Here is a 26,195-nt window from a genome sequence, read left to right as displayed (position 1 = left end):
AACTCTGCAAGCACGCGCACGCGGCTTTACGCGTGAGCGTCATAGGTTAGCGTGCCCGGGGGCTGGGGCGGAGACGTTGGCAACGCGCGGCGGGTCAAGGAGACAGAGGTAAAGAGCGGCGGGTGACTTGGGCTCAGCGGGGAAGGCCATCTGGGAGGGGAGTGCGTTTGTCGCTAGGCGCTCATACATGAGGCGAGGATTGGTTGGGAGTTGTGGGTGTCCGAGAGCCGGGCTGAGAGCAGGGCCTGTCCCGCTTGCGGGGCCTGGTGAGCGAGTGCGCGCCGCTCCAGGGACACCTCCCGGGGAGCGGAGACTGGGTGGGGTGGTCAGGTTATCTTCTTCTTCTTAGGCAGTCCCTCGGAACCGAGGATGACTTGCTTCCACATTTAAAATGAGTTCTCAGGTGACTGATGAGTCCAATGCGGGACATACAGTCTCTGTCACAGATGGGGCAGACGGTGGGTGGGGTGTTTGGGTTGATGTGTGCTCCTTGCACTTGGCTTCCGCTTGCTCCTGGCGAAGAGACTCGAGGTGTTCAGTGCCTTCCCGGATGCTTCTTCACTTTGTGTGGTCTTGGGCCAGGGTTTCCCAGGTGTCGGTGGGGGTGTTACACTTTTTCAAGGAGGCTTTGAGGGTGTCCTTGGAAGCGTTTCTTCTGCCCACCTGGGGCTCTCTTGCCGTGCCGGAGCTCCGAGTAGAGCGCTTGTTTTGGGAGTCTCTTATCGGGCATGCGGACGATGTGACCCGTCCATCGGAGTTGATCGAGCGTGGTCAGAGCTTCGATGCTGGGGATGTTGGCCTGAGCGAAAACACTGAGGTTGGTGCGCCTATCCTGCAAATGGATTTGCAAGATCTTGCGGAGGCAGCGTTGGTGGTACCTCCCCAGTGCTTTGAGGTGCCTGCTGTACATGGTCCATGTATCTGAGGCATACAGGAGGGCGGGTATCACTGCTGCTCTGTAGACCATAAGCTTAGTGCCGGGTTTGAGGTCCTGGTCTTCAAACACTCTTCTTCAGGCGACCGAAGGCTGCACTGACACACTGAAGGCGGTGTTGGACTTAGTCGTCGACGTCTGCCCTTGTTGACAGTAGGCTCCCGAGGTATGGAAAGTGGTCAACGTTGTCCAAGGCGTTGTCGTGGATTTTGATAATTGGGGGGCAGTACTGTGTGGCGGGGGCAGGTTGGTAGAGGACCTTTGTCTTACGGATGTTTAGAGTAAGGCCCATGCTCTCGTACGCTTCGGTGAAGGTGTTGACGATGGTTTGGAGTTCGACCTCCAAGTGAGCACAGACGCAAGCATCGTCTGCATACTGTAATTCGACGACAGAGGATGGGACGACCTTGGATCTGGACTGGAGGCAATGGAGGTTGAACAGTTTCCCGTTTGTTCTGTAAATTATCTCCACTTTGCCCACAGGTTTCACCCCCGACCCACTGCAGAGCAGGACAGGGAGCAGCCATTCAGCAGCACAGATAGGGGCTCAGTGAGGGGCAAGGGGAGAGTGTGGGGCAGTGGGGTTAGTTTGAGATTGATACAGGGCTATTGGGAAAGAGTGGCATTAGTTTGGGATTCTTCTCTTAGGCAGTCCCTTGGAACTGAGGATGACTTGCTTCCACATTAAAAATGAGTTCTCAGGTGACTGATGAGTCCAATGCAGGACCTACAGTCTCTGTCACAGGTGGGGCAGACGGTGATTGAAGGGGCGGGTGGGTGGGGTGCTTGGGTTGACTTGTGCTTGGCTTCCGCTTGCTCCCGGCGAAGAGACTCGAGGTGTTCGGCGCCTTCCTCCACTTTGTGCGGTCTTGGGCCAGGGATTCCCAGGTGTCAGTGGGGATGTTGCACTTTTTCAAGGAGGCTTTGAGGGTGTCCTTGAAGCGTTTCCTCTGCCCACCTGGGGCTCTCTTGCCGTGTCCGAGCTCTGAGTAGAGCGCTTGTTTTGGGAGTCTCGTATCGGGCATGCGGACGATGTGACCCATCCATCGGAGCTGATCGAGCGTGGTCAAAGCTTCGATGCTGGGGAGAGAACACTGATGTTGGTGCGCCTATCCTGCCAATGGATTTGCAGGATCTTGCGGAGGCAGTGTTGGTGGTACCTCTCCAGTGCTTTGAGGTGCTTGCTGTACATGGTCCATGTCTCTGAAGCATACAGCAGGACGGGTATCACTGCTGCTCTGTAGACCATGAGCTTAGTGCTGGGTTCAAGGTCCTGCTCTTCAAACACACTCTTCCTCAGTTTGAGATTTTACACTGCTATTGGGAGAGAGTGGGACAGTCGAATTTGTTTAGGATTGATTCAGGTCTATTGGGAGAGAGTAGGATTAGTTTGGGATTGATACAGGGCGATGGGGAGAGAATGAGGCTGTGGGATTAGTTTGGGATTGATAAAGGTCTATTGGGAGAGAGCGGGACAGTGGATTAGTTCTGGATTATTCAGTACAGAGCCTAGGAAGACATGAGTGGAATGGCCATGCTGTAAACCTCTGGTTCTAAATCTGATCCTTGTTTTGTTTTCCTGTGCAGAATTTCTTGCAGCCCAACTGAACCCTCCTTACAAAAGCAAAATACTGTGGATGCTGGAAATCTGAAATAAAAACAGAAAATGTTGGAAATGCTCAGCAGGTCAGACAGCATCTGTGGAGCGAGAAACCGAGTTAACGTTTCAGTTCAATGACCTTTTGTCAGAGCCCTCCTTAGTTGTGCTGAAATATCCTTTGGCCTCTCTTTTAATGATCCATTGCTTACCCATGGAAATCTCTGCTCGAAATTTGCCCTACACGGTCATAAACTCCATTTTCCTAAAATGCCAGTCCAAAGTCAGTAATGACATGTTATGGGTATTTAGAAAAACTGGCACTTTTAATCCTGAAATTAATCCCCCTCAAATCTGCCATAACCACCCCATCTCAAAAATCCACCCATGACCCCTCCTATATCCTTGCAAACTACAGCCCCATCGCCAACCTCCCTTTCCTCTCCAGAGTCCTTGAACGTGTTGTCATCTCCCAAATTCATGCCCATCTTTCCTGTACCTCCATGTTTGAACCCTTCCAATCAGATTTCAGCCCTGCCACAGCATTGAAACGGCCCTTATCAAAGTCACAAATAACATCCTGTGTGACTGGTAAACTATCCCTCCTCACCCTTCATACCTGTCTGCAGTCTTTGACATGGTTGATCACACCATCCTCTTCCAATGCCTCTCCTCTGTATTCCAGCTGGGTGCGACTGCCCATGCCTGGTTCCATTCCTAGCCATCCAGTCATAGCCAGGGAATCACCTGCAATGGCTTCTCTTCACGCTCCCGCACCATTACCTCTCGAGTCCTCCAAGAATCTATCCTTGGCCTCTCCTATTTCTCACCTACATACTGACCCTCGGTGATATCATCCGAAAACGCAACAGATTCCGTATGAACACTGATGATGCCAAGCCGCCAAGCTCTACCTCACCACCACCTCTCTTGACCCCTCCACTGCCTCTGATTGTCATGCAGCTTGTCCAGCATCCAGTACTAGATGAGCAGAAATTTCCTTCAACTAAATATTGAGAAGACCAAAGCCATTGTCTTCGGTCCCTGCCCCCGACTCCATTGCTCTCCCTGGCCACTGTCTGAGGCTGAACCAGACCGTTCACAACCTTGGCGTCCTATTTGACCCTGCGATTGAGGTTCCGACCCAATATCTTCTCCATCACCAAGACCGCCTACTTCCACCTCTAACATTGCCTGTCTTCGCCCCTGCCTCAGCTCATTTGCTGAAACCCTCATCATGCCTTTTGTTAACTCTAGACTTGACTATTCCAATGTTCTCATGGCTGGCCTCCCACCTTGCACCCTCCATAAATTTGAGATCATCCAAAACTCTGCTGCCCGTATCCTAACTTGCACCAAGTCCCGTTCATCCATCACCCCTGTGCTCGCTGACCTACATTGGCTCCTGGTCCCGCAATGCCACGATTTTAAAATTCTCATCCTTGTTTTCAAATCCCGCCATGGCTTTGCCCCTCCCTATCTCTGTAACCTTCTCCAGCCCTACAACCAATGTTCCCTGTAAAAATAAAAAATTGTGCATGGGCCCTTTAACTGTCTACGCGGCCCATTCAAATCTTCGTGCATGTGCAGTTATTCCTATTGTAAAGCCGATGAGCAGCCTGCGCGAGACCTCAGACTGCTGCGCTGCCGCACAACTTAACGGGTACGTTGCCTACAACCCTTTGAGACCTCTGCGTTCCTCCGATTCTGCATTCTTGCGCATCCCCAATTTTAATCACGCCACCATTGGCAGCCGTGCCTTCAGCTGCCTAGGTCCTAAGCTCTGGAATTCCCTCCCTAAACCTCTCCCCCTCTCTACCTCTCTTTCCTCCTTTAAGATGCTCCTTAAAACCTACCTCTCCATCTGTAAAGCAGTTCCTCTGGTACATAGTCAATTCCTCTGGTGCATAAAGTCAATAGCTACACAATCTAGACACGCACTAATCTCTGCCAGTAAAAGTTTCAACTTTTCATTTGTTGTCTTCTGAACAGTTTTCTTCACTTTACATTGTGCAGATCTCCTGGAAATTCACAACAAAAGAAAGGAATTTTTTTTTTTGCTAGTGCAGCTGACTTTGCCTTCTCAAATATAGTACCTCACTCTTGGAGGACTGTGGCATTTGTTGTTGATAATCCTCTCATTTGGGAGGAACCAATATACAGCTGCCAACTACGGAAGCCGTGGTGAATTATTTTGGCTTTTTAGCGTGAAGTATATTTCCAGAGAGTATTGATTTATTACTCTGTAGAAAACCAGTTCCTTGGCCGAAGCAAACTAGTAAGCAAACCAAAATTGCAAAATTTCTTTGTTAGAATCAGAATAGTTACAGCACAGAAGGAGGCCATTTGGCCCATCGAGCCCGTGCCGGCTCTCTGCAAGAGCACTTCAGCTAGTCCCACTCCCCCATCTTTTCCCTGTAGCCCTGCATTTTTTCTTCCTTCAGGTACTTATTCAATTCGCCTTTGAAAGCCACGATTGAGTCTGCCTCCACCACCCTTTCAGGCAGTGCATTCCAGATCCTAACCACTCGCCACGTAAAAAAGTTTTCCCTAATGTCGCCTTTGGTTCTTTTGCCAATCACCTTAAGTTTGTGTCCTCTGGTTCTCGACCCTTCCGCCAGTGGGAGCAGTTTCTCTCTACTGTTATTTAGTCTGGGGCAGAAATAGCACTAATGTCTGCCAAAGCTTAAACATCTCTTATGCACATGGAAGGTTGCAGGGCTGGTAAAGTTCACACAGAAAGGGAGGGGCAGATGAAACTGATGAAGAAGAGCAAACTTAACAGTTTATATAAGGCTTTTGAGCCCCTCAGCCTATCGTATATGAAAACTTATAGGGAAATTGCAGCAATCCTACTGATCTCTTGTAAGAGGGTGACAGTTTGTGTGTACCTGTTGCCTCTAGACATGACTATTCCAACACTCTCTTGGCTGGCTTACCATCATCCATAAACTTCAGCTTATCCAAAACTTTGCTGCCCTTATCCTAACTCGCTCCAAGTCCCATTCACCCATCACCCCTGTGTTCGCATTCTCATCTCTAGTTTAAATCCCGTCACGGCCTTGCTCCTCCCTAGCCCTTTAACCATTTCCAGCTCTACAAACTTCCATCAGCATAAGAGATGTTTAAGCTTTGGCAGATGTTCATGCTATTTCTGCACCAGACCGAATAACAAAGAATATTTCCATTTTTAGTTTGCTTAATGTCTCAGCATCACATACAATGAGGTGTTCTGAAATGTCAATGTCTATAATATAGACAAATGTGACAGCTGCTCTGTGCACAGCAAGCAATAGGGCAATCTCTCTAAAAGTCACTGATTCCACATATGGCCTCTTTAGGTGGTGTGATCGACATTGTGAGTGCTCTGCATGGAGCATCACAGACACCTGTCGCATCACTTCATTGTGTGCATGTTATAGCATTCCTTAAACTGTGCATGGATAAAGACATTGCCATCAGCAAAAAGCCATTGGGTAATTAATGCTGCTGTAGATTTACACCCGTTCTGTGGTACACCCGTTTTGTAGCAACTACTGTTTTGCAGAATATCTGTGTGCAAAATTCCAATTGAAGTACACGCAGTCCCCAAGCTGGGATAAGCTGTCTGTCTGGCCCTGGCATCACTGGCCTTAATGACGTAAAAGTGAATCACCAGGAAATAATGGAATTTCTCTCAAATTAATCAGGTTACAATAGGCTTTGCGGATTAGTTCTAGTTCTTTCCAGCTCACTGTTCTCAGCAATAGCCCCACTGGGACTTCTGGATTCCGCGTTCCAATTTTTATTTGTCTATATAATTTAACCTTTCTGAAATGTGGGAATAATCAGTAGACTAGGAAGCTTATAGATTATAGTAATTTATTAACTATACTGAGCAACTTGACATTTTTTTGTGCTGAATTTATTCTTGTAATGGCATGTCCAGGTATGCGGCTGCCAAACCTTTGTCTTGGCTGTGACACTTCCATTGAAACCTACTTGAGCTAGAGCTCTGTTGGTGGGATAACGTCATCTCCATTGCCCAGCTAGATTGAATACAACACCTCAATCTGCCCTACACGTCCCTGCTGGCAGAGTCTAATCCACTGAGCTGGTACATGGTGTTCCAGTAGGTAGCTGAGACATGTCTGTCTCCAGATTATATGGAGTGCACACAATGGCTGCTCAGGGATATTCAAACTTGGAACACCATACCTTGCTAACCTATTCTTGCTTGGAGGAGCTGTATCCAGGTGCAGGTTTATTGTGTTTGAGTTGGGCTTATCTGTTGTTTCCTTAAAGCAAGATGGATAAGTCAGAGGTTTGCTGCAAAAACTGATGCACTCCCCGGGACCCCCTGTAGTAACTCCCGAAAAGAAAAACATTGCAAAAAAAACACACTTTATTGGTATACGCAGCATTAGAAATAACATTCTCGTAAAGTCAATAAATACAATAAAGATTATAGAACTTCTGAGTTGCTGTGCTCGTGACATGCTGTGTGGTTAACCTTAATGGACAGGAATTGATTATCTCGCAGACCCCAGTTTAAAACCTGTGAGGTGAGGTAATCTGGGGTCAGATCAGATGCCTGGGAAATAAGTTTCAGCCTTGAAAGGCAATCTCCCGAAAACTGTTCTGAGGCACTCTGATCAATATTGCCAAATGCAATTCGATTTCAGCTGGTTGTGATTACTTGTTTGTGCTCCATCTTTAGCAGGAAGTACCGTTTACTTCTTGGAACAGATATGTAATCATGACCAGCTCACGGTCTTCCATTCTAACTGTCTACTAAGATACCCAGTTAATAAAGAATATGGGATCCTGGGCTTTATAAATAGAAGCATAGAGTACAAAAGCCAGGAAGCTATGCTAAACCTATATAAAACACTAGTTTGGTCCCCGCTGGAGTATTCCAATTCTGGGCACCACACTTTAGGAAGGACATGAAGGCTTTGAAGAGGGTACAGAAGAGATTTACTAGAATGGTGCCAGGGATGAGGGAATACAGTTGTGTGGATAGACTAAAGAAGCTGGGGTTGTTCTCCTTGGAGCAGTGAAGGTTAAAAGGAGATTTGATAGAGGTGATTAAAATCATAAAAGATTTAGATAGAGTAGGTAAAGAGAAACTGTTTCCAATGGTTGAAGGTTCAATAGCCAGAGGGCACAGGTTTAAGCTGATTGGCTAAAGAACCAGTGGCGACATGAGGAAAAACTTTTACGCAACGAGTGGTTAGGATTTGGAATGCACTGCCTGATAACGTAGTGGATAATGATTCAATAGTAGCCTTCAAAAGGGAATTGGATAAATACTTGAAGGAGAAAAAATTGCAGGGATATGGGGAAAGAGCGAGGGAGTGGGACTAACTGGATTGCTCTTCGAAAGACCTGGCACAGACTCGATGGGCCAAATGGCCTCCTATACTGTACTATTGCTGAGTCACTGGAGATGTTGAGGATTGTAGCTGAGGCAGGGACCATTGTATCTTTTAAATGAAGAATAAACATTTTGAACAAGTAGTTACGGGGAGAGCGTGGGTCAGTAAGATTCTTTTTCGATTGCTGTAGCAAAGCTGGCACAAGACACAATGGGCCGAATTTTATTTTTTATTCGTTATGGGATGTGGGCATCACTGGCAAGGCCAGCATTTATTGCCCATCCCAAGTTGCCCTTGAGAAGGTGGTGGTGAGCCGCCGCCTTGAACCGCTGCAGTCCGTGTGGTGAAGGTCCTCCCACAGTGCTGTTAGGTAGGGAGTTCCAGGATTTTGACCCAGCGACGATGAAAGATCGGCAATATACTTCGAAGTCAGGATGGTGTGTGACTTGGAGGGGGACTTGGAGGTGGCGGTGTTCCCATCCGCCTGCTGCCCTTGTCCTTCTAGGTGGAAGAGATCGTGGGTTTGGGAGGTACTGCTGAAGAAGCCTTGGTGAGTTGCAGCAGTGCACCTTGTAGCTGGTGTACACTGCAGCCACGGTACAGAATGGCTTGCTTCTGTTCTATAAACGTCTATGGTTCTATGTCTTGTTTCGTGGTGTCATAGGTTTGTTGGAATTGAATTCTGGAATAATGGGCTGGATTTTCCAAGCCCCAAGGAGGTGGGCATGGAGGCGGGACAGCCGGTAAAATCGGAGAAAGTAGGGGCGGATGGCAAACCCGCCCCCATCCTGCCTCCGTGCCCTTTCGCCAGGAGACGGGAGGATGTGCAGCTTCGGGTCCCGTCTCCTGGAGGCGGGAAAGGCATTTAATCCTTTTAACTGCCTGTTAACAGGTAGTTAACAAGCAGAAAAAAGGATTAGTGCCATTTTACCTTCATGGGTGAAGGCTTCCCGACCTTGGAGGAGACGTGGAGGTGGTCGGAGGCACCTGGATGTAAGGTGTAGAGGTGAGTGATGGGTGCAAGTGTGGAGTGGTAAGTATGGAAGGTGAGTGATAAGTTTTTAAAAAGTGTGCACTTACCTTGTTTTCTTTCTACAGCCTTTAGCCATGCTGGATGGGGAGAGCAGACATTCTCTTTGTCGATTTCACATAATGGCTGTTGGATCCTCCATCCTACAGACATGTGAAATTTACAAAGCTGAAAGGTTTGATATGTCCTCACCACACTAAAGAGAATGGCAGTGTTTGACAGCTTCACAGAGCTGTCATTTCTTCTTTCAAGAAGTCTTGACAAATAGCATGTCTGACATTGACGTGATCTGTCAGTGACTTCCTCCCTAATTGGCCTGCAGAACACGCAGGGCGGGCTTAACGAGCTCAATCAGGGGAAAATCCCTCTGATTGGTCAGGCGAGGATGGAGGCGGGACATTGACATGATGAGCAGCAGTCCCGCCTCCAACTGGCCTCCATTCACAAAATCCAGCCCAATGTGTCTGTTCACAGATGTGAAAACACAAAGTTATGAATAACCTTTTTGTTTTCTCATCTCTGAACTTGGATCGTGACCCTGTCGGGATATAATCATGAAGACTCTTGGTTGCTCTTAATATTTCTGTTGCCAAATGTATTGCTCGCTCTCTCTTATCAAACTTCAGATAATTCTGTGATTGGTTTGTGCCAATTCTGCCATTTAATTGGTAGGTTTTTTTTTTAAAACAAAAAACTTTTCCCAGAGCTTGCTGATGGCTCAGTTAATAAATGCTATACCTGGTGTGATACTGAGTTACATAGTGAAAGTTCTTTCTCTCCTGGTTAGCTGATCTCGGTGAGGAGAACCCTACAGTGAGGTGCCCATTTTTTGGGGGGGGGGGGGGGTGCGATGTGATGGGGAAATATATCTGGGTTCCTACTTCTGATTGTGTTCAGTGAAAATTACTGGAAAGTGTGCATGTGTGGACATCAGTGAAGATGTGATTGTGAAGCCCTGCTCACTTTTGAATAGCCTGTCGACATTTGCGAAGAATGGCTACTCTGGCTTGCTGTGAGAGTGTTCTGCTGCTGCTCTCTCCCACAGATGTCCTGCAAGATGAACCGCAACAGGCATGGATACAAAATGTAGTTTTAAGAAGCTCTCACTAATAAGTTTCACTAACTTCCTTTCTCCTACAACATGGGACGTACTCCAGCATGAGCCAGTGCATTTGGGAGAAATATGGAGCAGGCATGAATTTGCTCAGTGATTTTACAGACTAGCTGTTCTGTTCCCCGGAATACTTCAAGAATTAATGATTGCTACAAGCATATTCAAAAACTGTTGTTTCAGATATACAATACATCGCTTTGAGACAGTGACTAGATAGTAACAGTGCTGGGATTTCTACTGTTTGTTCATTTGGAAAGCTCCATTAACAATGCACTAATCTGCTTGTAATACAGGAAACTTTGGTTTATCCGGAGGTTAACTTTCCGGAATGCTTGAGCCACCGGCAAAAATCGGGAGCCGTTTCGTTAGGTTTTTTTTCTTTTTGTTGCTTTTTTTTCACCAGTCAGGCTCTGCAAGGTCTCGCTGAAGCTGTTGCTAAGCTACAGAGACGCTTGCAAGGTACGACCGACTGTTTAGAAGCTGTTGCTAAGCAACAGGGTTTGTTGCCAGATACGGAGCTCAAAATCTCCGTATGTTTCAACATTAGCGCTGGTTTGTCCGGCAGTTTTGATGGGACAGCAACAGCTCGGTCCCGTCAGTGCCGGATAGCACAAAGTTTCCTGTATTTGCTACTTTACCCTGCTGAATAGTGCAGACTGATCATTAGGCCACAGAACCATAGTGATAATCTACAAGGTCAAACTGACTTTTGGAGGTCATATTATTCCATGTCTTTTTTAATTGGCTCGAGTTAAATTTTAATTAAAGAAAAAGCTCTTGCAATTATAGATATTTAATATAGGTTAAAGCAACATTACCATTGCCCCTACCCTTCGTTCTGTCTGTTTTACTGATTTGTGAATCTGTACCCTCTACCCCATTTAGACTCTTTATTTTCCAAGGAGTATGTGACCTCCTTATTCCTCCTAGAGCTTCAGCCTGCACTACCTCACACTTCTATTGAAATTCATCGTCTTGTATTTTCAGTTTCCTCTATTTTTTATTATTATATACTCCCTCAATTTGGTGTCATGCAGCAGTTACTGAACTTTGTCACTAGGTGGTGGTATAAGCACTTTTTTTACATAGAATTTACAGCACAGAAACGGGATATTTGGTCCAATAGGTCTGTGCTGGTGTCCATGAGAGTCCCCTCCCACCCTACTTTATCGAGCTGCATATCCTTCCATTCCTTTCTCCCTCATCTACTTAGCTAGCTTCCCTTTAAAGGCATCTATGCTATTCGCCTCAACTAATTTGTGGTAGCAAATTCAAAATTCTAACCACTCTCTGGGTAAAGACATTTCTCCTGAATTCCTAATTGGATTTCTTAGTGACTATCTTACATTTATGGCCCCTAGTTTTGGACTCTGCCACAAGTGGAAACATCTGCTCTATGTCTACCCTATCAAATCCCTTCATAATTTTAAAGACCTCTTTTAGGTCACCCCTCAGCCTTCTCTTTTCTGGAGAAAAGAGCCCCAGCCTGTTCAGTCTTTCCTGATAGTTATAACCTCTCAGTTCTGGTATCATCCATGTAAATCTTTTTTGCACCTTCTCCAGTGCCTCTATATCCTTTTTATAATATGGAGCTCAAAACTGTGCACAATACTCTGTGTGGTCTAACCACGGTTCTATACAAATTTAACATAACTTCCCTGCTTTTCATTTCTGTTCCTCTAGAAATGAACCCCAATGCTTTGTTTGCATTTTTATGCCCATGCTAACTTGCATCGCTACTTTTAATGATTTGTGAATCTGTACCCCTAGATCCCTTTGCTAGCTACCCCATTTAGACTCTTTATTTTCCAAGGAGTATGTGACCTTATTCCTCCTTGTGCTTCAGCCTGCACTACTTCACACTTACCAATATTGAAATTCATCGTCTTGTATTTTGTCACAGTTTCCTATATTATTATACTCCCCCAATTTGGTGTCATCCACAAATTTTGAAATTGTACTTCCAATTCCCAAGTCCAGATCGTTTATGTAAATGGTAAACAGCAGTGGTCCCAGCACTGAACATTGTGGAACACCACTTGCCACCTTCCGCCAGTCTGAGTAACTACCTTTAACCCCATCTCTCTGTTTTATAGCCAGTTTGCTATCCATTCTGCTACTTGCCCCCTGACTCCGCATGCTCTGACCTTAGGCATAAGCACGTTCCCCTTAAGGGGCGCGCGGCTGCACATCGATCGGGAGGACCCGCGCAGGCCGCTCACCATCTGTTGCCGCTGGAAAAGGCACTGCGTATGCACGGCCGCGCAGCAAATTTAAAAGGATCGCGCACAAAAAAAAATTAGAGGGAACATTGGTCATGAGTCTACTCTGCAATATCTTATCGAAAGCCTTTTGCAAAATCCAAGTATATTACATCTACTGTATTACCCTTGTCTACTCTTTTACTTCAAATACAGGAAACTTTGTGATATCCGGCACCGACGGGACCGGCGTGTTGCCGATCTATCAAAACTGCCGGACATGCAAAGTTAATGTTGAAGCATACGGAGGTTTTCATCTCCGTATCTGACAACAAACACTGTTGCTTAGCAACAGCTTCTAAAGAGTTGTCTGCAGCTGCAAGCGTCTCCAGCTGAAGCTGTTGCTATAGCTACAGACCTTGCAGTGGCTGACTGGGGGGGGAAAAAAAAGAATGAGATCTAAAAAAAACTTACAGAAAACGGCTCCTGATTTTTGCCGTTAGATCGAGTATTCCGGACATACAACCTCCGGATAAACCAAAGTTTCCTGTAATTCAAAATGGTTGGTCATGCATGACCATCCCTTTTGAAATACGTGTTGATGACTACTCTTTATTATATTTTTGGTTTCTGGATGTTTTTCTGTTATATCTTTGAGTAAAAATTCCATTATCTTTCTTACCACTGACATTAAGCTAACTGGTTTATGATTCCCTGGACTTGTTCTATCTCTCTTTACATATAGAAATATTAACATAAGCTGTCCTCCAGTCCTCTGGTTCTATACTGCTTTCTAATGAATTTTTATAAATTATATAATTTTGGTTAGAATCTGGCAATCATTAGACTGCTCACAAATGATGAGTGCAGGAATCCAAGAGCTTGATTTTGACTGGTGTTTTTTGCTGTAGTGTATCCCATTTTTTTTATCTTCTGTTCCTTCACTTTGTTGAATCATTTGCCTCCTGATCTGAATGAGTCAGGGAGTTACTGGAAACAGTGCTGTAAACAAATAAATGGCAGGGCTTGAATCTGGAAAAATTCCCACATCAAGCAGAATTATGGTATCATTCTCTTGTGTTCACTGCAAGTGGTTTTAAAAAACTCATCAAAGCATTTTACTAAAATGTTAGAATTCCCTGGTGTGTCATATTAATGTAGTGTATGAGTATATTGATCAGGAAGAAGCTGATTTGGCTAACTATTCAATTTGCATTTATAACTTAAAGCTAGAGATTTTCAATTCAGACAGGACATGGCCCATTGATGACCACATAGAAATAGGTGACTAAATTACTTTAAAAATCCAGCTTCCTGTAGCTGTATTAACTTTCCATTCCTCTGATTCTGGCCTCTTCTGCAACCCCCGTTTCCCACCCCCCCCCCCCCCCCCCCCCCCCCCCCCCACCATTGACGGCCGTGCCTTCAGCCGCCTAGGCCCCAAGCTCTGGAATTCCCTCCCTAAGCTCCTCTGTGCCTCCACCTCCCTCTCCTCTTTAAGACCCTCCTTAAAACCACCTCCTTGACCAAGCTTTTGGGCAACCCTCCTAATATCTGTTCCTTTGATGCAGCGTCCATTTCCTTTGATTATGCCTCCATGAAGCACCTTGGGTTGTTTTTCTACATTAAAGGCATTGTATAAATGCTGGTTGTTGCTGCTGTACTCCTGGCCAAGCTGTAGTAGAATGCACTTTGCATTAGTTTTTGAATGCTGATTGCTTTTCTGGTTAGACTGGTCAATTATAGTTCCTGACATTCTAACCAAAGTTAGAGCTTAAACCCTACTTCAGATTTCAAGCTATTCTAAATAATTTGTGTGTTTGTATTGCAAAATCTTTGTTATCAGGCAAAAAATTGAACAAATACTGGTGCTTTGGGATACCTACTTATGTAAGAAAATAGTCAGCACAGTCTCCTATAGCAAAAATACACAAACTCCATGTTAATACAAAGGAAAATTAGAAGTCATGAAATAGGAACAGGAGTAGGCCATTCCGCTCTCACTCTATTAGATCATGGTTGATTTGTACCTCAATTCCATTTACCCATATTTGCTCCATATCCCTTGATACCCTTAACCAACAAAAAGTTATTGCTCTCCGTTTTGAAAAATTCAGCATAAGGAATTATGGTGTAACGTATGTACCTGTGTATCTCATTATATGACTGCCTGGTGGAGTTACCTGTTTTATTGTTGTGGGGGAAGATTTTCAGCATTGCTCATGGTTATAGTTTCCAAATGAGTTTTCTTCAAAGGTAGAAGTATATATCAACCAAATTGTTATGAGGGTCTTGTTTGGAATGGTTTATGCTCCTCACTGAATCAAACTAACGTAAGCTGTACAGTGTTTGCTACTCTTAAGGCTAACGATTCCTACTGCTGAATTTAATAGGAACTTAAGTTATCACGGCATCCCCAAATTCCTCACCTTTCTAATACCCTTGGTGGAAGCTGCCTGGACATGGAAATTTATTTTATATCTTGGTACATTTGAATTCAAGTGACTGTTACTGAAGTTGTAACAGTAGCCCGTGCTGCTTTGACATGCACTGGCACAAGGTCTCACACGGCCTTGACATGTAGATTCATACCCAGCACAGAAACAAGCCAGGCGGTTCAACAGATCCAAGACGGTGTTATGCTCACACGAGCATCCTTCCACACCACCTTCATCTAACACTATCAGCATATCCTTCTATTTCTTTCTCCCTCATGTACTTATTTAGCTTCCCCTTAAGTGCATCTATGCCATTCACCTCAACCATTCCATGCGGTCACGAGTTCCACATTCCAACCACTCTGGGTAAAGCAGTTTCTCCTGAATTCCCTATTGAATTTATTGGTGACTATCTGATATTTATGATCCCTAGTTTTGGGATGTGATTCTCCCTCTGTTCCATTTACGTAACTCAACTTCCTGATGACTGAAGGGATTCAGTTTTATAAATGATACTTGGTATATCAAAATATAGAAAGGAGATAATTGGGTGAGTAAGTTTGATGGGACGATAATCTTCCCCTACCCAGTGTACATTACCAGGCCCCCGTTACAATTGCATCTCTCTGATTTGGTTGTCAACCCAAAAAATCTCAGCTGGTCCACATTTGGGTCTTGCCCTGAAGTGCAGTCAGTGACTGGTTAGTAGAAAAAGCCTTGGATAAATGAGGCTGCTGCAGCAAGTGGATAATGAATGCACATTTAAGCAATCCATACCTTTTTTGGATAAATTTCACTGACTTGTAATTGGGAGTCCAGGTGTAGGTTTATCTATTTTATATATTAATATGCTCAAGCACAGTAAACTGAATTTATGGCAGTGTATGTATGGATTAATCTGTTACTGGGGGTGGTGAGAACAGTAGCTCATGATGATAGCATAAGTCGGCACAACTGGCTTGGGCGGTTGCTTTCCACTTAGATTACTTACCCTTGGTTTTACAAACTGGCCGTTCACTGGTCAAGAGTATGTGACTTGTTTCCCTGTACAATATCTGACTGGTGTTCCAAAAGGTAAAATACAGTGACCCTCACTGTAATATACTTGTAATTTTAATAACCAGTGCTCGGGTGTGGTTCCGTGGCTGATGGCCGCCCTTCAGTATTCTGTCAGTTTTGCCGGCATTTCAAATGTGAGCCTAGATCTTGAGTGACAACAGGCTGTTCGACTGTGTGGGACATCATAGCCAAGCCCAATCTGTCCTCATCCACTCTGTGTTCAAAGCATTTTCTTCTAGTTGGGTAATCCTGGACTAGTGACATAATACAGTACAATAAATGTGGGCGGTAAGAGAAGAAATAATTAAAAATGACTGAACAGAAAACAGATTGTTTTTAAATGCAGTCCTGGCATTTTCAAGATTATAACATATGCTCGGGGTTCAAATGGCTGTAAAGTCCGCTAATCCTCTTGCACAAGGGTATCTAAGCTACAGCTTGTGAGCCTGGCCAATCTGTTCCATGAATTTCAGGCAATTTGGTTGTATTTCCTTTCTGCTGCTTTGTCCTGTTTGAATTTTGTGGTTTGTAAAGGGCTGTCCTTAACGCTTTTGTCTCATTTTGTCCCCACTCTCCCGAAGATTGGTGTCAACAATCCTGTAATGCCACATTCAAGTGGTTATTCTTCAAGTAGGAACCCAGACAGTAAACAAGCTAACCAACCTGAAGACCGCAAAGTTGAGCCCAGGGCTGCCATTGTCTCACTTCCTTCGTCTAACTTATACATGCACTTTCCAGCAGGTGACCACGATTGGGAATCCTGACTGATTATTTTCATTTCTGCAATGTCCCAGAGGCACTGGGGCAAGTTGTGGTGTCCTTACTGCGAAAGTACAGTAATTCCTTCCCATATCCCCAAGTAAAACCTCGTGGTTTAGTCTCATAATTTTTTTCAATTGAAGTTGTGTGCTTTTAACTGGTGCTAGTGGCAAAAAATAAATAATCAAATCGCTATTAAAATTGCTGGGAATGTCTCTTGGGTCTGCTGTCTGTGGGTTTCTGCTGACATCCGTAAATTACTGAAGAGTGCGGTTTGCATCATTGACCTCAAGTATGTGGCAACAAGCTACTGGCCATCTGCTGCTTTTTAGATACTAAGTACAGTCCATTAAATCCTGCTAACTAATGTGTAGCTCATTCATATCTTTTCTCTAACATTATTAAACAATTGCCCTTTGTAAAACATTTATCATCTCAAGGACAAAATGTTGCTAGAATTTTTTTTCTCCGGCCCCCTCTGGAGTATATGTACACACGCGCACATCCACAGAGGGAGTCTTGAGGCTGCATTCTAATCTTGGGGTTCAGTTGACTGTTGCACATATGCAGTTTATGAAGGTCACCTGTGATCTAGCTCTCATTGGGTTTCCTTTGACTGGTGCCAGTTAGCAATGTGAGTGAAGATCCCTGATTAGCATGTACCAACTGATGGCTGACTCGGTGTCCAAAGTTAACTGACATCTGTCTGCACTTAGAATGAAAACCCGTTTATTTATATTATATTCTCAGAATCTGGGCACCAGTGGCAAGGCTGTCTTTTATTGCCCGACCCTAGTTGCCTTGAATACAACTAAGTGACGTGCTGTAATTAAGAGTCAATGTTGGTGTGGGACTGGAGTCACATATAGGCAAGACCAGGTAAGGACAGCAGGTTTTCGTCCTTAAAGGGCATTCGTGAATCAGTTGGGTTTTTAACAACAATCCCACCGCTTCATGGTCAATTTTACTACCTGTATCTCTAGATTTTATTTTAATCTGAATTCAAATTCTCAAACTGCATTGGTGGGATTTGATCTCACGATCTCTGAATTATTAGTCCAGGCCTCTGAATTGCTAGTCCAGTGATATAACCACTAAACTATTGTACCCTTTATGTATAGTATTTTATTAGTCAGAGAAAAGTATGCAGTGTGGCCGCACAAAGGCTAACTACTTTATAATTAGAAGCCTAGAGCACAACCTATACAAGTTATAAATGCACCTGTACCACCTTTGGCAGCTCATTGATCCAAGTACATCCAGAAAAGGTTGCACAGGGATCGATGGGGGTCACCACGTTTCCTGGATCTGTTCTACGTTCCAGTTTTGGTGAGCTTCTGTTGTCGGGAGGATGAAGAAATATGGTTCCTGGGGCACCTGTTGGAGGCTCTTTTCGATCTTGATGCTGGCCATTTGATTTCCACCTCAGACATGGGTATATTCTGGTCATCTCACTTCTAACAGGATTGCTGGGGTGTTCCAATTCCATGTAGATGCGCTGAAAACAGCTCAGTCAAATAATTTTTTTGCTTAAAACCAAAGGTTACTGCAAACAATCTTTCTTTTAATGAGTACAGTGGACAGATGCTGGACGTGCTTCTCCCCCTACTATATTGAGTTTGCTGGAAGCTACTTGTGAAAGAGGGCAGGATATCTGTAGCTTATTCGATCTTGGGCTGCATCCCAATTCTCATCTGACATCGCTACACAGTGTCGCCTCCAGCAGGAGTCGCTAGATGGTAATGGGAGAAACTATTAAGCAAAGTTGTTTTGCCAGTTTACATCCAGTTGAATGGTTTCGATACGATGATTAGTGCCACTTCTGTTTCATGTAAAAGTGCATCAAAGCAGGAGTGCACCCTAAGGACGAGTAAATTAAACCCTCGAGGCTTAATTGCAAGCAGATGAATCAACTCTATAGCATGCAAGGGGTTAATAGCAGCAGAGATACAGCTATTATTGTGTAAGGATTCTGCAAGCGTCTCATTAATGTTCAAGTGTTTGCACATAATGCAGTCACAAATATAACATGAAGTTGAGGCTTAGCATTTTCCTTCAATTGAAATTGAAACTAGAAGTTCTGCAGGGCTTCATCCTTATTTTCTGTACGGTGGGATGAGTCTAAGTCTGCAGGAAAATAACAGTAAAAGTCGATGTATGCCTGTAACTGGAAATCATATTCAAAGAACTGGATGGGCTACATTATAGTTCATGCAAGGTTTCCAGTGGCAGATAGAAGAAAGAACGAACTTGCATTTACATAGCGCCTTTCACATCCTCAGGATGTTCCAAAGTGCTTTACAGCCAGTGAAGTATTTTTGAAGTGTAGTTAGTCACTGTTGTATGTAGGAAAACAGTCAATTAGTGCACAGCAAACTCCCACAAACAGTGATGAGATAATGACCAGATAATCTGATATAGTAATGTTGGTTGAGGGATAAATATTGGCCAGGACGCCAGGGAGAACTCTCCTCTTCTTCGAATAGTGCCATGCAATCTTTTACATCCACCTAAGAGGGCAGACAGGGTCTCAGTTTAATGTCTCATTCAAAAGATGGCACCACCAACCGTGCAGCACTCCCTCAGTACTGCACTAAAGTGTTAGCTTGGATTATGTGCTGTAGTCTCTGGACTGGGGCTTGAACTCACAACTGCCTGACTGATCCAAGGCTAACCGGATCCTTTTGTGTTCTGCCTACAAAATAAATGATCACATTTCAAAAATAACTCCTTAGCTGTGAAGCGCTTTAGGCCAACCTGAGGATGTGAAAGGCACTATGTAAATGCAAGGTTTTTTTTAAAAGGCTGGATAGAAATTTAAAGACTTATGCAAAACATTTATATTTGCCAAATATATTTAATATAAAAGCAAGTTCTTTTATCTGTGCAATCTCTAAACTTTCCAACTTTTCTTTCTACAGGACCATGTGGCTAATTGCGAACAGTTTGATTGACCCAGAAGGATAAGTACTTGAGACACATGGATACTGAAGCGCAAAACAGACCAAAGGACCTTGTCTTATCTGGGTCTAAACAAGAGTTGAAGCAGCAGATTTCTTGTGTGGGACCTGCCAAGTATTATCTCTGTGGCTATTTTGCAGCCTTCACTAACATTGCCATCACCTTCCCCATCCAGAAGGTGTTGTTTCGGCAGCAGCTGCATGGACTAACAACAGTGAATGCTATCCGGCAGTTACAGCAGGATGGCTTTCGCAATCTGTACCGAGGAATTCTGCCTCCACTCCTGCAAAAGACCACGACTGTGGCATTGATGTTTGGCCTGTACGAGGACTTCTCCTACCTCTTGAAGAGAACCACTAATGCTCCAGAGCTGCTGACTCGCAGTGTGTCTGCAGTATTGGCGGGGACTGCGGAGGCAGTGCTGACACCATTCGAGAGGGTACAGGCCTTGCTGCAAGATCACAGGCATCATAACCGATTCAAAAATACCTTCCATGCCTTTAAGGTTTTGAGAACCTATGGTTTCAAGGAATATTACAGAGGCCTTGTACCAATCCTCCTCCGTAATGGACCTAGTAATGCATTGTTTTTCGCTTTGCGAGGGCCTGTCAAGCAGTGCCTGCCAGAAGCCACTACATACAGTGCTAATGTGCTCAATGACTTTATCTGTGGAGGATTTCTGGGGTCGATGCTTGGAATAATGTTTTATCCAATTAATGTGGTGAAAGCGCGTATGCAGTCACAGGTTGGAGGGGAATTTCAGACTTTTACAGAAGTCTTCAGGAAAATCTGGAGTGAAAGGGATGGCAAACTGTCCCATCTAATGAGAGGTGTGCACCTCAATTATCACCGGTCAATTTTATCATGGGGCATAATCAATGCAACCTATGAGATCTTACTTAAGTTGCTCTGAGAGAACTTTACAAAGTCTGGTCCTTAGTTGGAGCAACATTTTCAGCTCAGTACTTTGGGTCTGGTATTTGACGTCTTCTCTCGAACCAGCTATTGTGCAGAGTTCCTCTTCAGTTCAGTCGGTCGATTGTACTTTGAGGCAATTTATTTTTATGGGTGAGGAAGGAAGGAAGGAGAGACCAACTTGGAGTAAAAGAGACGTGTCCATTTGTGAAGTACTTTAGATCAAGTTTGGGATCATTCTTGAGATACCTCTTCCATTTTGTCTTGGCAGGAGAGTAAGAGTCACAAGCCAGGTGATGAGTGACAAGTATTTCAAAGTGACCGTTCCATCAAATCTACCTCAAAGATGATGGTTCACATCCCTTCTTGGCCCCTAGAAGGTTCATATCCCTTCTTGGCCCCGAGAAGGTTCATATCCTTTCTTGGCCCCATGCAATTGTATTTTTTCCTCCTTATTCTTTATCCTGCTGCCTATTGTCAGAACAACTTTAAATCCTCCATTATGATCTAAAACTTTTGTGCGGTCCTAAAGAGCCTGGGTTATTTTGAAAGGAAATAGGTTTTTTTTCAAACTTCAGAGACGGTATGTCGATTGATGTCTATTTGTTCTTTCTACGATGTTAAATTGCTGTCTTAAATTACATGTTCTACAGCTTTGACTTGCCTTTAAAGTGGTTTATATGCAGTGCATCAGTGGATGTTTGGGTAACATTACAGTATTCCTTGCATCAAGTCTTGGTCACCTTGTGATAATATGGAAAACGTCCCGTCCCTGTTTTCCCTGTTTCCAGCTGGTAGCTTAGTGCTGTGTCTGCTGCCCTCATTTATCACTTCACTGAAACATACGGTCCAGTATCCTTGTCAAAATGCTGTTTTCAAGTGACCTTTAATTTTTAACTTCGTTCTTATTAGATTAGTAGACAATATTTCAAAAAGATGTCAAAAGTATGAATTCCATTGCAAAGTTCAGTGTCCAGCAAGTACTCAAATACTTTGAAGCAGACTAGCATAATGTAAAAGTGCTTCAGCTGCCCAGCCCACATTTGCTTAACTTCTAGTCCTATGTATATAAATATTACATTTTTATCTTGGAGTACATAATCAACTTTTGCACCTTTTTTGCTGAAAATTATATTAAAATGGATATGGGTACTGGGTGGTCGGATCTTCAATTTAATGTTTTTTGTTGCTTCAAAGTTGTTGATCTAAACAAATGTCTTACCTTTGGTAAAACTTGGTCTTGTCCTGAAGATGTTTGAGTCAAGCTCAATGGGGGTACAGCAGCAACAGCTCCCCAGGAATTGCTGTTGCCATGGGGATCTATGCAGCGGAGATCAGGTGCCTCACCGCAAGGAGAATTCCAGTGAGCCGCTCGTGTCTCTCTCGGTGGTCAGTTCGGAGCATTGTTAGAGAGCTGAAGCAGATTACCCATCTGCCCACTTAGCCATAGCTGGAATAAAAACAGAAAATGCTGGAAATACATCAGGTCAGGCAGCATCTGTGGCGAGGGAAACAGAGTTAACGTTTCAGGTTGATGGCCTTTCATCCGAACTGGAATACCTGGTACAAGTCTTTGGGTGGCGGGGGGGTGGAATCTGAGCCAAAAAAAAGCGTAAAATCTTTCCCCTCCCCAAACCACAGTGGTTTTCCACATTGTGTGTGTTTACTTTTCATTCTGCCACTTAACGTACAATAGATTAAATGAGAATGGAAAGTGTAGCGCATAAAATCACGCGTTAAGACGCCAAAGGATGCCCTCCTCGGAGATGATGGCTGGTGGAATTGGCCTCGTTCAAGTCCATCGTTCAGTAGGAAAGTAATTCGGGACCTCGTACACTTTCTGGGTCTTGAACCATAAGGCAACTGGAAATGCTGCATTTGTGTAACTTTTTGGATGTCACACCGCTTTACTCGATTAACCGCTAGGGAGCAATAAGCCTGTTCACAGAAATCTGATCCATTTAACATTTGTGTGATTCCAACAAACTTTCAGTTGAGTAGCTTGACTTGCCCTTCTGTGAGTACAGAAAGTGCATTAATTGTGCATGCTTGAGTGAGAATGAAAAACAAATTACATTTTTTATATATTATGTAATGGCTAAATGTATGCTTTATCCTGTCTATAGTGTACACTTATAGAAAACCTTTAATACACCAAAGCTGAGGCTGATGGGGTGGGTTTTGAGGAGGCTTTTGAAGCGAGAGAGAAATATAGCAAGGCCGAGAGGTTTGGGACGAGAGTTCCAGACCATGAAGCCCTGATCACTCGTGGAACGAAGGGATGGGGGACGGGGCAGGTGAACAGTCCAGCCTCTGAATAGCAGATGGTGTGAGCTACACTGTGGGGCTGGAGAAGGTCGCAGAGATGGGGTGGAGTAAGGGAGTGGACAGGTTTGTTAACATGAAAACTATTAGAGACTGGAGAAGCAGGTGACGTGACAGTGAAAATTGTCCCCATTCCTGTCAAATTTTGCATGCAAGACTACAATATAGTGAAATACTTCAAAAGCTTTACTAGGCGCTCAAATGGGCCCAGTGCCAATAAACACCACAAAGAAACAGGTGATAATGCTCCAGGGAATCTCTTCAATTTTCAAAATTCCTGGAATTTCCTTATTGCTGTCTCATTCTTTCCAAGATTTCAGAGTGTAAAAGAAAATGAGGTACACCAGGGGGTAGTGTACAAGTAATGTCAAGCCTGGGTTTAAATGTTGGAAGATTGTAGGGGAAGACTTGTATGAAGTTCAAGTTTCAAGCACTTGGGATTGAATGAGTTTGTGAGTATGAGCTATACGCCGAGTTTTGATATCAATACAATGGGGATGAAGGAAGGAGAAAGTGTGTGTAAATCACCGAATTTGGAGCTTAGAAGCAACAGGAGTACTTGCCCTAGAGCAGTGTTAAAAGATGAAGACAGTTGCATCACAGGGGAGCAAGCAGTCACCGACGGATTGCTTATTGGGTGAGGAGCTTTTTCTTGTATCCCTGGAGGAAGTAACTGTTTTTGGACAAATTGAAAGAAACCACATTTTCATTCCCTCCCCCATTGAAGGGCGTTCGAGGAGATTAAAACGTGATTCAGCCGTTGTACTGGAAAAGGGCAGGCGGTTATGACCACCAAAGGTTCGTGATCTGAAGGAAGTTAAATGTTGAGTGCAATAAAAAACCTAAGAGTAGATTGAATTGGATGAAAATAGGGGATCATATGACCAAGGAATAAGTGGAAGAGGGAATCATCAGTTAACAGAAAAGAATGAGTCATTATCTGCAGCACAGATGAAGAGATTTTAGAGGAAAGTGGATAGCTGTGAATGGCTTTGATGAGAGGCCTTATGACAACTTGTTTAGAAGTGCATGGTCCTGTCGAAGGCTTTGCCGATGTTCAGGTTAAGGACAGTTGATTCACCAAGTGTTCAGGAACAGAGTAATATAGGTCACAAGATCACACTGAAAAACCATACTGGCGATCAGGGATTAGGAAGTAACCTTTTAAATGTGATGGATAATTTGAGAGTTGACAGTATCTTTCATAACTTTTGAAAGTACTGCTATGTGGACAGTGGAGCAAAAAAGAAAAAACTTGCATTTATTTAGCACCTTTCATGACCTCAGGACATCCCAAAGTGCTTTACATCCAATGAAGTACTTTTGAAGTGTAGTCATTGTTGTAATGTACGGAAACAGTTATTTTGCGCACAGGAAGATCCCACAAACAGCAATGCGATAATGACCAGATCATCTGACTTGGCTGTCGTTTGAAGGAAAAGAAAAGATGACTGGAGGTAAGAGATTGAAGAGATGACATAGGACCGTCAGAGCTCAGAGGCATGGGATGGATATGATCAGGACTAGAGGTGACCAGGATGATATCCTGGCTGGGAATTTCCTCAAGGCTTCACCCGCTCTGCTACCGTAACTTTGGCAGAAACTGCGTTTAGGAGCTGGAGAATCCCGGAGGAAATTCTCGACGCTGGTCTTGGGAATCTAAGGCAAAAAGGAAGGTTAAAAAAGTTGGCTTTGTTCTTGGGGTGGGGGAGCAGAGGAGAAGCAGAATTTGACCCAACGTGATAAAAGTTTCCAAACACACGAAGGAAGGTGACAAACTTGAACCAGATGAATTGCTCACGTTGACAAAATCATTTCAGAACTAATCGCAAATAGGGAATTGAGGTAGAACTGTTTCACAAATAACGTATCAGTTAATTATTGTGGAAGGCTGCTGAAGTAAATTCTAGATACGGGTTTAAAAGACAGATTGATGTATTTAAGGAGAAAGAGAGCATCAGCTAATATGGTGAAGTTGGGGTCAGTTTTTAGTTTTTAATAAAAGGGCTGGGCTGAAATGTTTCTTCCTACTGAGATTTTATGTTCCTATATGATGCTCAAGGGACCTCATTTTTATTTGGTTACAGTGAAGAAACAGGTCAGAGTGACTGTTGCCAAGTCAAGGAGGCAGAGAGAAATGAGGCAACGGGTAGGTAAGGCTAAGAACACAAGTTAGCAGGTTAGAAAGGCCAATGATGTGAGTTAGCACATCGGGAAGGCTTGCAGTGAATGCTATGTCAGGATGGCAGAGGATGCAAGTTTGCAGATCGGGAGCCCTAAATGCAGCATCTGGTATTTCAGGAAAGCAAAAGTGTTCAAGCTGGCAGGCAGATGTTGGTGGCATGTACCGGCATGTTGCGAAGACCAAAGAGACAAGTTTGCAAGAAAGCTGGAAGAGTGAGACTAACTTCAGAGGCCTGGAAGCGTTGGGTTTAAAGCAGCACACGAGAGAATGGAAAAGTTAGCAAATGGTAGTATTTCTTCAACTGGAGTTGGGAATATGGGGAAGAGAAGTTGGACGGCACTGGGGTTTATCGATTGACAACACTGTGTCCAGTACTTGCAATTACTTAGCTCTTGAAAAATATTTAACGATCTGTAATAGAGAAGCTCGTAAGCGAGTTTGTATCCGCCACTGTCTGTGCCGCATTGCATCGTTGTGTACCAAGATAAAGGAAATTTAATAATTTTCAGATTGTGGGTCATTGGTTGGTCTGTAAAGGGGTCGTAAGAACTCCTCAGTCTTCACTGTCCTCAGAGGGTTGTGAATCTTTGGAATTATCTGCCCCAGAGGGCTGTGAATGCTGAGTCTTTGAGTATATTCAAGGCTGAGATGGATAGATTTTTGGATTCTAGGGGAATCAAGGGATATGGAGATCGGGCGGGAAAGTGGAGTTGAGGTCGATGATCAGCCATGATCTTGAATGGTGGAGCAGGCTCGAGAGGCCATATGGCCTGCTCCTGCTCAAGGATTTTATATACATATTTTCAGGAGGCCATTTAGCCCATTGTTCCTGTGCTGGCTCTTTGAAAGAGCTATCCAATTAGTCCCACTCCGCTGCTCTTTCCCCACAGCCCTGCAATTTTTTCCTTTTCAAATGTATAACCAATTCCCTTTTGAAAGTTACTATTGAATCTGCTTCCACCATCGTTTCAGGCAGTGCATTCCAGATCATAAATTGCTGCCATAAAAATTCACCTCATCTCTCCTCTGGTTGTTCTGTCAATTATGTTAAACCTGTGTCCTCTGGTTACCGACCCACCTGCCATTGGAATTTCTCCTTATTTACTCCGCACACGCACACACTCATACATGCACTTTCACACGTGCACATACATGCACTTTCACACGTGCCCACTCATACATGCTGTGACCTTCAATTAAAAAACTTTAATGATCCTGTTATAAGACTTAAAAAATAGATAAATTTAAATGTGTTATTGTGAAATATGTACTATTTGGTGTTTTAGTTTTGGTTAAAACCTTATTTTGGACAGAAAA

The 26,195-nt window shown here is 44.0% G+C and overlaps 1 protein-coding gene across 4 annotated transcripts; it reads left to right on the top strand.

Moving 5' to 3' along the window:
- LOC147124180 (mitochondrial nicotinamide adenine dinucleotide transporter SLC25A51-like) lies at positions 1–26,195 on the top strand. Of its 4 annotated transcripts, XM_085983526.1 has the most exons (4): positions 1–108; positions 2,522–2,620; positions 17,243–17,371; positions 19,414–26,195. In XM_085983526.1, the coding sequence occupies exon 4, from the start codon at positions 19,473–19,475 to the stop codon at positions 20,364–20,366; it is 894 nt and encodes a 297-aa protein (XP_085839652.1). In that variant the 5' UTR covers positions 1–108; positions 2,522–2,620; positions 17,243–17,371; positions 19,414–19,472; the 3' UTR covers positions 20,367–26,195. The 4 variants fall into 4 exon arrangements, with proteins under 4 accessions (XP_085839652.1, XP_085839642.1, XP_085839661.1 ...); XM_085983516.1 differs by lacking the exon at positions 17,243–17,371; XM_085983535.1 differs by lacking the exons at positions 2,522–2,620; positions 17,243–17,371.

The sequence above is a fragment of the Somniosus microcephalus genome, chromosome 1 (genome assembly GCF_052327205.1).
Source record: "Somniosus microcephalus isolate GS21.2 chromosome 1, FLI_Smic_1.0, whole genome shotgun sequence".
In the NCBI taxonomy this organism is placed as follows: domain Eukaryota; kingdom Metazoa; phylum Chordata; class Chondrichthyes; order Squaliformes; family Somniosidae; genus Somniosus; species Somniosus microcephalus.
The sequence above is the reverse complement of the archived record's forward strand: the minus strand, read 5'-3'. Positions and strand labels throughout refer to the sequence as shown.

Coding starts and splice junctions, on each gene's coding strand:
- LOC147124180 (XM_085983535.1), top strand. CDS start 19,473: ATGGATACTGAAGCGCAAAACAGACCAAAGGACCTTGTCTTATCTGGG.